The sequence below is a fragment of the Octopus sinensis genome, unplaced genomic scaffold, assembly GCF_006345805.1.
Source record: "Octopus sinensis unplaced genomic scaffold, ASM634580v1 Contig17420, whole genome shotgun sequence".
Lineage (NCBI taxonomy): Eukaryota > Metazoa > Mollusca > Cephalopoda > Octopoda > Octopodidae > Octopus > Octopus sinensis.
Window position 1 is genome coordinate 7,501 of NW_021835048.1, and position 12,500 is coordinate 20,000.

The 12,500-nt window shown below is 43.0% G+C and overlaps 1 protein-coding gene across 1 annotated transcript in view; it reads right to left on the reverse strand.

Moving 5' to 3' along the window:
* Nucleotides 1-12,500, reverse strand: part of LOC115231107 (chloride channel protein C-like) — a 36,900-nt gene that overhangs the window by 5,598 nt on the left and 18,802 nt on the right. The window contains exons 9-14 of the mRNA XM_029801192.2: nt 12,114-12,305; nt 9,678-9,766; nt 7,759-7,889; nt 6,305-6,476; nt 4,669-4,849; nt 2,859-3,025 (exon numbers count right to left, since the gene is read on the reverse strand). Coding sequence (XP_029657052.1) covers nt 2,859-3,025; nt 4,669-4,849; nt 6,305-6,476; nt 7,759-7,889; nt 9,678-9,766; nt 12,114-12,305 — 932 coding nt within the window. The remainder of the gene's footprint in view (nt 1-2,858; nt 3,026-4,668; nt 4,850-6,304; nt 6,477-7,758; nt 7,890-9,677; nt 9,767-12,113; nt 12,306-12,500) is intronic.

The window sequence follows — 12,500 nt, forward strand, 5'->3', positions numbered from 1 at the left end:
ACGCCAACCACTCCGAGAGTGTAGTGGGTGCTTTTACGTGCCACCGGAATGAGGGCCTGTTTGGTGGTACTGGCAACGGCCACGCCCAAATGGTGCTTTTTACGTGCCACCTGCACAGGATCCAGTCCAGCGGCACTTGCGACGACCTCGCTCAAATGTTTCACGTGCCACCAGCACAAGTTCTAGTAAGGTGACGCGGTAACGAATGATATAAACATTGGCAAAAAACAGAAAAAAAGAAAAGAGAAATTCTTATAATCAGACAAGTAGAAAACCAATGATTGATCTGTTGAAATCCAATAACCAATCACACCAGTTTTCAGAAAATGTAATACAAAATTTAAAAAAAAAAATTTTTAAATAGATAGTGGCAGGAGTGGCTGTGTGATAAGTAGCTTGCTTACCAACCACATGGTTCCGGGTTCAGTCCCACTGCATCACACCTTGGGCAAGTGTCTTCTACTATAGCCTCGGGCCGACCAATGCCTTGTGAGTGGATTTGGTAGACGGAAACTGAAAGAAGCCCATCGTATATATGTATGTATATATGTATATATATGTATGTATATATGTATATATATATATATATATATATATATATATATATATAGTTGTATTTTTATTTTCTCTTATATTACCACTTTTTTTCTCTCCTTCTTTCTGTGTTTTTCTCTCTGTGTATCTTTCTGTTGAAGAGCGTAGGCTCGAAACGTTAAAGACTTGTTTTATTTATATATTCCTGAGCGCCATACTAATACAATTGTTCGTTTGTTTTCCACCTGCCTTCGTCTTTTGTTTATTTTCATAAAGCTTCCCGTTATATATTATGCGCTCACGTGGTCTCACTTTCATCCTATATTCTACCAATACCACTATCAACACTTACCTCTACCTTGGATTTTCTTTACCTCTTGGATACTTACCATTGGCTGCACCTCTCTTTCGCGGATCAAAGTGACTTTGCATTGATGTGAAATCCTTAAAAAATATACCACGACGTCTACACATTTCTCACCTTGAACTTTCAACCTTGAACTTGTTCGCATAAACTGTCCCGTTTGTTGTATTTTTATTTTCTCTTATATTACCACTTTTTTTCTCTCCTTCTTTCTGTGTTTTTCTCTCTGTGTATCTTTCTGTTGAAGAGCGTAGGCTCGAAACGTTAAAGACTTGTTTTATTTATATTTCCTGAGCGCCATACTAATACAATTGTTCGTTTGTTTTCCACCTGCCTTCGTCTTTTGTTTATTTTCATAAAGCTTCCCGTTATATATTATGCGCTCACGTGGTCTCACTTTCATCCTATATTCTACCAATACCACTATCAACACTTACCTCTACCTTGGATTTTCTTTACCTCTCTTGGATACTTACCATTGGCTGCACCTCTCTTTCGCGGATCAAAGTGACTTTGCATTGATGTGAAATCCTTAAAAAATATACCACGACGTCTACACATTTCTCACCTTGAACTTTCAACCTTGAACTTGTTCGCATAAACTGTCCCGTTTGTTGTATTTTTATTTTCTCTTATATTACCACTTTTTTTCTCTCCTTCTTTCTGTGTTTTTCTCTCTGTGTATCTTTCTGTTGAAGAGCGTAGGCTCGAAACGTTAAAGACTTGTTTTATTTATATTTCCTGAGCGCCATACTAATACAATTGTTCGTTTGTTTTCCACCTGCCTTCGTCTTTTGTTTATTTTCATAAGCTTCCCGTTATATATTATGCGCTCACGTGGTCTCACTTTCATCCTATATTCTACCAATACCACTATCAACACTTACCTCTACCTTGGATTTTCTTTACCTCTTGGATACTTACCATTGGCTGCACCTCTCTTTCGCGGATCAAAGTGACTTTGCATTGATGTGAAATCCTTAAAAAATATACCACGACGTCTACACATTTCTCACCTTGAACTTTCAACCTTGAACTTGTTCGCATAAACTGTCCCGTTTGTTGTATTTTTATTTTCTCTTATATTGTTTTTCTCTCTCTGTGTATCTTTCTGTTGAAGAGCGTAGGCTCGAAACGTTAAAGACTTGTTTTATTTATATTTCCTGAGCGCCATACTAATACAATTGTTCGTTTGTTTTCCACCTGCCTTCGTCTTTTGTTTATTTTCATAAAGCTTCCCGTTATATATTATGCGCTCACGTGGTCTCACTTTCATCCTATATTCTACCAATACCACTATCAACACTTACCTCTACCTTGGATTTTCTTTACCTCTTGGATACTTACCATTGGCTGCACCTCTCTTTCGCGGATCAAAGTGACTTTGCATTGATGTGAAATCCTTAAAAAATATACCACGACGTCTACACATTTCTCACCTTGAACTTTCAACCTTGAACTTGTTCGCATAAACTGTCCCGTTTGTTGTATTTTTATTTTCTCTTATATTACCACTTTTTTTCTCTCCTTCTTTCTGTGTTTTTCTCTCTCTGTGTATCTTTCTGTTGAAGAGCGTAGGCTCGAAACGTTAAAGACTTGTTTCATTTATATTTCCTGAGCGCCATACTAATACAATTGTTCGTTTGTTTTCCACCTGCCTTCGTCTTTTGTCTATTTTCATAAAGCTTCCCGTTATATATGTATGTGTGTGTGTTTGTGTGTCTGTGTTTGTCCCCCTAGCATTGCTTGACAACCGATGCTGTTGTGTTTATGTCGCCATCACTTAGCGGTTCGGCAAAAGAGCCCGATAGAATAAGTACTGGGCTTACAAAGAATAAGTGCCGGGGTCGAGTTGCTCGACTAAAAGCGGTGCTCCAGCATGGCCGCAGTCAAATGACTGAAACAAGTAAAAGAAGTAAAAGATAAAAAAAAAAAGAGTAAAACGTCTGTTGTAACTTACAGTTTCTTGTCGATGACGACTTGTGGTTCCGGTGGCAAGAATGGGATACACTTCAACTCTAGTAACGAATGGTAATGGGGATGGGTGAAGAAATCACCGATCCACTTTGCGACCATAATAGCTACCATGATTGGTAACAGAAACTGGACGTCATTTGTCAGTTCAATCTGGATGGGCATGGAAGGAAATATTTGAATCAGTAAAAATCAATTTGGATGGTCACGAAAGGAAATATTTGAATCAGTAAATATCAATTTGTGTGGTCACAGAAAGAAAATATTTGAATCAGTAAAAACCAATCTGGATGGTCACGAAAGGAAATATTTAAATCAGTAAAAATCAATTTGGAAGGTCACGAAAGGAAATATTTGAATCAGTAAAATTCGAGAGGTTGCTGGAAAGTTCCTGTATTTAAGGGCATTGCAATAGGCCTGGTTGAAGGCCAAACCTTCTGAGTTCATTTACAGGACTTAGAAAAACTGAAGGACTGCTGCAATAAGTGTGTGACTCTGAGAGGGGAACATATTGAATAAAATCATAATTAACTGATCCTTCTGTATTTTCTTTTACCCAAGGCCAGGAACTTTTCAGCACCCCATTGTGTGTGTGTGTGTGTGTGTATCATCATCATCATCATCATCATCATCATTTAACGTGTGCTTTCCATGCTAGCATGGGTTGGACGGTTCAACCGGGATCTGGGAAACCAGCAGGCTGTGCCAGGCTCCAATCTGATCTGGCAGTGTTTCTACAGCTGGATGCCCTTCCTAATGCCAACCACTCCGAGAGTGTAGTGGGTGCTTTCTACGTGCCTCCTGTAGAGGGGGCCAGAGGAGCTGGCATCGACCACAATTGGAAGCCAGTGAAAGCAGCACTGGCATCGGCCACGTTCGGATGGTGCTTTTTACATGTCACCAGCACAGAAGCGGGGGTCACAACTACAATTTCTATTTGATTTGATTTTGATATTGTTGATGTACTTGACTCAATAGGTCTATATTTATTTTACTTTTATTTAGTTTCAGATCACAAGCTGTGGTCATGCTGGGGCACTGCCATTTGGTGTTGCTACATGATTTTACTTCACAAATACTTTTTAGCATATATCATCATCATCATCATCATTTAGCGTCCGTTTTCCATTTTTCCATGCTAGCATGGGTTGGTCGGTTCAAATGGGGTCTGTGAAGCTGGAAGGCTTCATCAGGCCCAGTCTGATTTGGCAGTGTTTCTACAGCTGGATGCCCTTCCTAACGCCAACCACTCTGTGAGTGTAGTGGGTGCTTTTTACATGCCACCCGCACAGGTGCCAAACAGAGCTGGCAAACGGCCACGAACGGATGGTGCTTTTACATGTCACCAGCATGGGGGCCAGGCGAGGCTGGCAACGGCCATGAACGGATGGTGCTTTTACATGTCACCGGCATGGGGGCCAGGCGAGGCTGGCAACGGCCATGAACGGATGGTGCTTTTACATGTCACCGGCATGGGGGCCAGGCGAGGCTGGCAACGGACACGAACAGATGGTGCTTTTAGGTGCCACCGACACGGGGGCCAGACAGAGCTGGCAATATATATTTCTTTATTACCCACAGGTAGCAGTTTTTTTATGCAGCTATCCTCAGAGCGATATGAAATGATGAACCTAGCTGGAGGACACCACACATCATTCAACCCAAGAATTGAACCCACAATTCTTATGGTTGTGTCCTTGGCACCCTAACCACTAGTCTACAAAAATTCCAAATATCTGAAACCAATGGAAAGTACAATAAAAACAGAAAAAAAACGATGCAGGTCGGTGCCTTACCATGATAACTGTGACAGCCTTTGTGAGACGCGTTACGCCACCAAAGAAGGAAGCGGCCCCAATGAGGGCAAAGGCCCCAGGGTCCATCCAATTCCAGTATCCTTCGTCTGTTGACTTGGAGCTGACCAGGATGGAGATTAACACACGGCCAATCGTACGGCCATACAATCCACCAATGAAACTGAAACAGAAAAGGCAGTAGTAGTAGAAGTAGTAGTGGTGGTGGTGGTGGTGGTGGTGGTGGTGGTGGTTGTGGTGCAGGTGGTGGTAGTAGTAGTAGTGGTGGTGGTGGTGGTGGTGGTGGTGGTTGTGGTGCAGGTGGTGGTGGTAGTAGTAGTGGTGGTGGTGGTGGTGGTAGTAGTGGTGGTGGTAGTGGTAGCAGCAGCAGTAGTGGTGGGGAGTAGTGGTGGTGGTGGTGGTGGTAGTAGTAGTGGTGGTGGTGGGTGGAGTAGTAGTAATAGTAATGGTGGTAGTGGTAGTGGGAGGAGTAGTAGTAGTAGTAGTGGTGGTTGTGGTGGTAGCAGCAGCAGCAGTAGTGTTGGGAGTAGTAGTAGTGATGGTAGTAGAAGTAGTAGTGGTGGTAGTGGTGGTTGTGGTGGTAGCTGCAGTAGTGGTGGGGGGTAGTGGTGGTGGTGCCAAGTGGTGGTGGTGCCAAGTGGTGGTAGTGGTGATGTTAGTGGTGTGATGCTGGTAGTGGTGGTGGTGGTAGTGGTGGTGGTGGTAGTGGTGGCAAGTGGTAGTGGTGGTGGTGGTGGTGGTGGTGGTGGATGAGAGTGGGAGAAATTGGTGGGAATGAGAGAAATTGACATGAGTGGGGAAAACTGAAATGAGTGAGAGAGATTTATGTGAGTGAGGGAGTTTGATGTGAATAAGAAAGACTGACATAAGTGAAGAGATTGGCTGCTATTTCTAGGTTGCTATTCTCAGCAGATGGGTAAGTTAGAATTAATATTTAATAAAAGAAATATTAAATAAATTAACTGCAACTAAATACGAAATACGACGGAACAAATTGACAGAGAGAGAAGTCAGGTTTAAATATTTGACAGGTCAAACTATTAAACAAAGAATTGGATTAAATATTCAGATAACTGAGATGGAATTAGATTTTTAGGAGTGGCTGTGTGGTAAGTAACTTGCTAACCAACCACATTGTTCCGGGTTCAGTCCCACTGCGTGGCATCTTGGGCAAGTGTCTTCTACTATAGCCCCGGGCCGACCAATGCCTTGTGAGTGGATTTGGTAGACGGAAACTGAAAGAAGCCTGTCGTATATATGTATATATAAGTGTGTGTGTGTATATGTTTGTGTCTGTGTTTGTCCCCCTAGCATTGCTTGACAACTGATGCTGGTGTGTTTACGTCCCCGTCACTTAGCGGTTTGGCAAAAGAGACCGATAGAATAAGTACTGGGCTTACAAAGAATAAGTCCCGGGGTCGATTTGCTCGAGTAAAGGCGGTGCTCCAGCATGGCTGCAGTCAAATGACTGAAACAAGTAAAGAGTAAAGAGAGAGGGAGAAGTCAGGTTTAAATATTTGACAGGTCAAACTATTAAACAATGAATTGTATTAAATATTCAGATAACTGAGATGGAATTAGATATTTTTCAACAGAATTAGCATAATGGTAAACTTACAGCATTGGCACTAGGATTCCGGCAGACACAGCTGTTCCAGATGCCCAGCATACCATCAAGAAATAAAATGGTAAGACAGAACAGAGGGAGACGTAACCAAACTCGAATGGCGTTTCTCGAGAGAACAAATGTTTGACAGCATCTTCTCCAGTCCAGAACAAAAGGGTTGCAACTGGAGAGGGTAAAAGAGTAAAAGAGACAAAAAAGAAAAAGATGGAAAATGGTAAACAATAATGTCTCAGTCTGCTGAGATGATTTGAAAATACAAAAACACAACATCTGACGGAATAAACTGTCGGTTTTCCAAATAGCAAATGAAAACTTAAAAAAAGAGAAAGTGAGAGACTTTGCAAATGAGAATCGAATACTCTGTAGTGAATGCAAGGAATATTTAAATTTGTGAAAAATTGGAGTAAAAAAGAATCAAGAAAATTTGAGAAATTAAAATTATAAAAAATTTCTTTGAACATCATCATCATTTAGTGTCCGTTTTCCATGCTAGCATGGGTTAGACGGTGCAACTGGGGTCTGGGAAGCCAGAAGGCTGCATCAGGCCCAGTCTGATCTGGCAGTGTTTCTACGGCTGGATGCCCTTCCTAACGACAACCACTCCACGGGTGTAGTGGGTGCTTTTTACGTACCACCCGCACAGGTGCCAGACGGAGCTGGCAAACGGCCACGAACGGATGGTGCTTTTTACATGCCACCGGCACGGGGGCCAGGCGAGGCTGGCAACGGACACGAACGGATGATGCTTTTACGTGCCACCGGCACGGAGGCCAGTCGGGGTGGCACTGGCAACGGCCACGAATGGATGGTGCTTTTTACATGCCACCGGCACAGGGGCCAGGCGAGGCTGGCAACGGACACGAACGGATGATGCTTTTACGTGCCACCGGCACAGAGGCCAGTCGGGGTGGCACTGGCAACGGCCACGAACGGATGGTGCTTTTTACGTGCCACCGGCACGGGGGCCAGGCGAGGCTGGCAACGGACACGAACGGATGATGCTTTTACGTGCCACCGGCACGGAGGCCAGTCGGGGTGGCACTGGCAACGGCCACGAACGGATGGTGCTTTTTACGTGCCACCGGCACAGGGCCAGGCAAGGCTGGCAACATGAATTTATAAAAATATTTTTCCTGTTTTTTCACTTAATTTTTGAGAGCAATCAGGTTCATTTTTAGTATTCTCATTTGTGAGAGCAATCGAGTTTATTTCATATATTCTCATTTTAAAAATCATCTCTGGCTAATCGTTGAGAGGACGTTGGTGCTACCTTGGCAGAGGCTTGCACTCTGTGAGTGCTCTTATTATTATTATTATTATTATAATGAAGAGGAGGAAGAAGAAGATGCAAGGTGAGTGGGACGAAGAGGAAAAGAGGAGGAGGAGGAGGCAGAGTTGGATTTAAAAGGAAAAACAAAAACAAAAAACAAAACATACATGCTGACCTTCGTTATATGTCTCGTTGGTGTAGTAGGTCGTGTTTGAGACACTCCATGACGAACCACGAGGACAATGGTACCGAGCTACAGATGACTCAACGTGGGTGTCAGTTCTGGAATCATTCTTGCAGCTGTATCTGAAGAAAAATAAAAATTAAAATATTAGCAAGGTGTGGGGAGGTGGGGTTAGGGGGGAAGAGGCGGGGGAGGTCAACACAGGTAGACAATGGATAGACACACAGACAGACAGATACAAATAAGACAGTCCCCTGTAGAGTCAGATCACACACACATAGGCGCAGGAGTGGCTGTGTGGTAAGTAGCCTGTTTACCAACCACATGGATCTGGGTTCAGCCCCACTGCGTGGAACCTTGGGCAAGTGTCTTCTGCTATAGCCCCGGGCCGACCAAAGCCTTGTGAGTGGATTTGGTAAACGGAAACTGAAAGAAGCCTGTCGTATATAATATATATATATATATAGGTAAACAATAAAAATAATTACAGACATGGACAAGAACATGAAACACCACAGAGACGACACAAGAACCATAGGACGGGACATTCGAAGCCCTCAGTCATCAGTCAAGAACCAGATCATCTTAGCAATTTCGGCTGATTATATATATATATGTATATATATATATATATATATGAGTGTGTGTGTGTATATGTTTGTGTGTCTGTGTTTGTCCCCCTAGCATTGCTTGACAACTGATGCTGGCGTGTTTACGTCCTCGTCACTTAGCGGTTCGGCAAAAGAAATCGATAGAATGCGTACTGGGCTTACAAAGAATAAGTCCCAGGGTCGATTTGCTCGACTAAAGGCAGTGCTCCAGCATGGCCGCAGTCAAATGACTGAAACAAGTAAAAGAGTAAAAGAGTAAGGTGATGCTCCAGCATGGCCGCAGTCAAATGACTGAAACAAGTAAAAGAGTAAAAGAGTTTAAAGAGTAAAAGAGAGAGTACATGCACAGAGGCTGCTAGACTCATACACAAACATAGCGATAGAAATAGACACACATTCACATACACACAAACGCATACATAAATTTCTAAACTCACAGACACTGAAAGACACAAACACAAGTTCACTGCCACCAATTCACCACAAAGAAAAGTTTACCGAGAAAATATAGCCAGGATTTTGTGTCTGGGGAGGGTCATATTGCTTTAATATGTTTAACACACACACTGATTCAATTTCCACTCATTTAACTATTTTGTTGGTCTTACATTGTTTTTGCAACCTTATCAATAGATATCAACTCTGTCCGTTTGTATGTATGTATATATATATATATATATATATATATATCATCATCATCATCGTTTAACGTCCGTTTTCCGTGCTAGCACATGTTGGACGGTTCGACCGGTGTCTGGTAAGCTATGGAGGCTGCACCAGGCTCCAGTCTGATCTGGCAGTGTTTCTACAGCTGGATGCTCTTCCTAACGCCAACCACTCTGTGAGTGTAGTAGGTGCTTTTACGTGACACCGGCACAGGTGCCAGACGGGACTGCTAACGGCCACGATCGGTTGGTGCTTTTTACGTGCCACTGACACGGACACCAGTCAGGCGACGCTAGTAACTGCTAGACTCGAATGGTGCTTTTACACGTCACCAGCACTGGTGTCTTAGCTACAATTCCCATTCGAATTTTTGATGTTGACGAACTTGACTCAGTAGGTCTCCTCAAGAACAGCGGGTCACTCTACGATCCAAGGTCAGCGCAGCAGGCCGTCCTGCGAGCCATGAACTCACTTCATTTGTCGGGTCTTCGAAGTCACAGCATATCTCCAGAGGTCTCGGACGGAGAGAAGATGATGACGATGATGATGATGATGATGATAGTGGTTTTAAAAGGTGACAAAAGAAAATTGTTTCAGGTGAGAGGATGCAATGTGAGTGGCAGAAAGACTTACCTGATGTTGCTCGGCTGACCTTCTGCACAGGTAAATTGGCTGCAGGAAAAGAGGGCAGGTGCAAATAGGCAGACAGTTGTCATCACTAACTGAAACAGAAATAGCAGCATGTTAAATAATGATGATGATGATGATGAGGATGATGGTGATGGTTATGATGAGGATGATGATGATGATGATGGTGGTGGTGATGATGATGGTGGTGGTGGTGGTGGTGGTTGCAGTTGTGGTGGTGGTGATGTGTGTGTGTGTGTGTGTGTGACAGCACCATTATCATTGCTGTTTAATGTCCGTTACCCATGCTGGCATGGGTTGGACAGTTTGACACAGATGGATAGCAAGAAGCTGTCCAGACTCCAATTCTCTGTTTTGCCATGGGTTCTACAGCTGGATGCCCTTTCTAACGCCAACCACTTTACAGAGTGTACTGGTTGCTTTTACATGCCACCGGCACAGGTGCTTTTTAAGTGGCACCGGCACAGGTGCTTTTTAAGTGGCACCGGCACAGGTGCTTTTTAAGTGGCACCGGCACAGGTGCTTTTTACATGCACCGGCACAGGTGCTTTTTAAGTGGCACCGGCACAGGTGCTTTTTACATGCCACCGGCACAGGTGCTTTTTAAGTGGCACCAGCACAGGTGCTTTTTACATGTCACCGGCACAGGTGCTTTTTAAGTGGCACCGGCACAGGTGCTTTTTAAGTGGCACCGGCCCCTGTAAGGGACAAGCCAGTATGTATGGATGGCAGTGATTTTATTTAGCTTGACAGTGTCTTCTCATGTATAGCAAATCACCACAGCTCCCAGCCCCCTTGTCATTTCCTCAATGAGGCCCAGCATCCCAAAATCCTTTCTCACCACTTCGTCCCACATCTTCCAGAGGATATATATATATATATGTATGTATAATGTATATGTGTATAATGTGTATATATATATATAATATATATATATAGGATAAATGTAAAAAAAACACAAACTGGACAAGAACGCAAAACATCTAGAAGACGATACAAAAAATACGGACGGGACATTCAAAGCCTTCAATCTTCAGTTCAGAACCGGATCATCCTCGCAATTTCAGCTGATTAATCTTGAGATTGCTCCGACCTGGCCAGCCCCAAAGGAAAATCTAAGCCAAGCGCATTAGATTCCTTGGAAGAAAGCCTCGAATGTATACAAAACAAGGACAGGAACGAATAAGAATACTAAAATACGTAAAATTAATAATGATAACACGAATACGAGCAAAACGTCCCCCGTCCAATGGATGGTGCTGAGTTGTCAAACATTTAAACCAAATTTTCTCAAAACAACTTGTCCAACCGTCCCATAGGCCTCCCCTTTGAGAAACACTGATTTAACCTAAATTTGAGACACCAGCAAAAGAAAAAATAAAGATAGACTTTTTTTTATTCCAAAGAAAAACTATTTTGCAAATGCACGTTCCCACGGCTTTATCGATCGCATTCTCACCTGGAATCAATTTTTGTAACTTTTTCAAGACTTATACACGCCCTGATACTGTCGGTATCTACATATCAAATTGAAGTGCAATTGGATGGAGGATGCCCAAGATCCTAGGAGACACACACACACACACACACAGACATATATATATATATATTTACTGGGTGCAGTGGTATTTAAGGGCACATGCATTTTTATTCATTATTTTATTTGACTAATTTTTATTGAAATTCTATTTCAGAAAAAAACAATGACAGGCCCTATGCTTACTAATGAAATGAAAAGGCTTTGAAGGGTTAAGCATAAGGATTTAGAAATTCCCTGTTTTCTGAAAGTTGCAAGATCTTTTGTCCACAAGATTCAGTGCAAGTTAGTAGCAGAGTTAGGCGCAGGAGTGGCTGTGTGGTAAGTAGCTTGCTAACCAACCACATGGTTCCGGGTTCAGTCCCACTGCATGGCACCTTGGGTAAGTGTCTTCTGCTATAGCCCCGGGCCGACCAATGCCTTGTGAGATGGATTCGGTAGACGGAAACTGAAAGAAGCCTGTCGTTATATGTATATATATATATATATATATATATAGATATGTATGTGTGTGTGTTTGTGTGTCTGTGTTTGTCCCCCTAGCATTGCTCACAACTGATGCTGGTGTGTTACGTCCCCGTAACTTAGCGGTCGGCAAAGAGACCGAAAGAATAAGTACTGGGCTTACAAAGAATAAGTCCCGGGGTCGATTTGCTCGACTAAAGGCGGTGCTCCAGCATGGCCGCAGTCAAATGACTGAAACAAGTAAAAGAGTAAAGAGTAAAAGAGAGTTAGGTAAAAAAAAAAAAACACACACACACACAAAATGCTAAGATTGATTTGTTTGACAAAAATCCTTCAAGGTGATGCCCCAGCATGGCCACGGTCCAATGATTGAAACAAGTAAAAGACAGAAAAACCAAAGAATAAATAAAGATACTCACCATCAGAAATGCTGGTTCGAGGACTTTCACAATTTTGGCCGTGAACTTTTTCATGTGTCCCAGGACCCTCTTCCGGGTCCGAGTGAGTTTGAGGGAGATGAATGTGAACAGTGCTCCCAACATGCCCCCAATCACTCCGATGACCAGCGTTGGTAGGAACATCAGGATGTTCACGTTTATGCCGTATGCAATCTGAGAGGCGACGGGAAGCAGGGGGCAGAGACGAAGAATCGGAAAAAGAAGAGAAATGGAAGAAAAAAAAAAAAGATTAATGTAATGGGTGCAGGCGTGGCTGTGCGGTAAGAAACTTGCTTCCCAACCACATGGTTCCGGGTTCAGTCCCACTGTGTGGCACCTTAGGCGAGTGTCTTCTACTAGAGCTCTGGG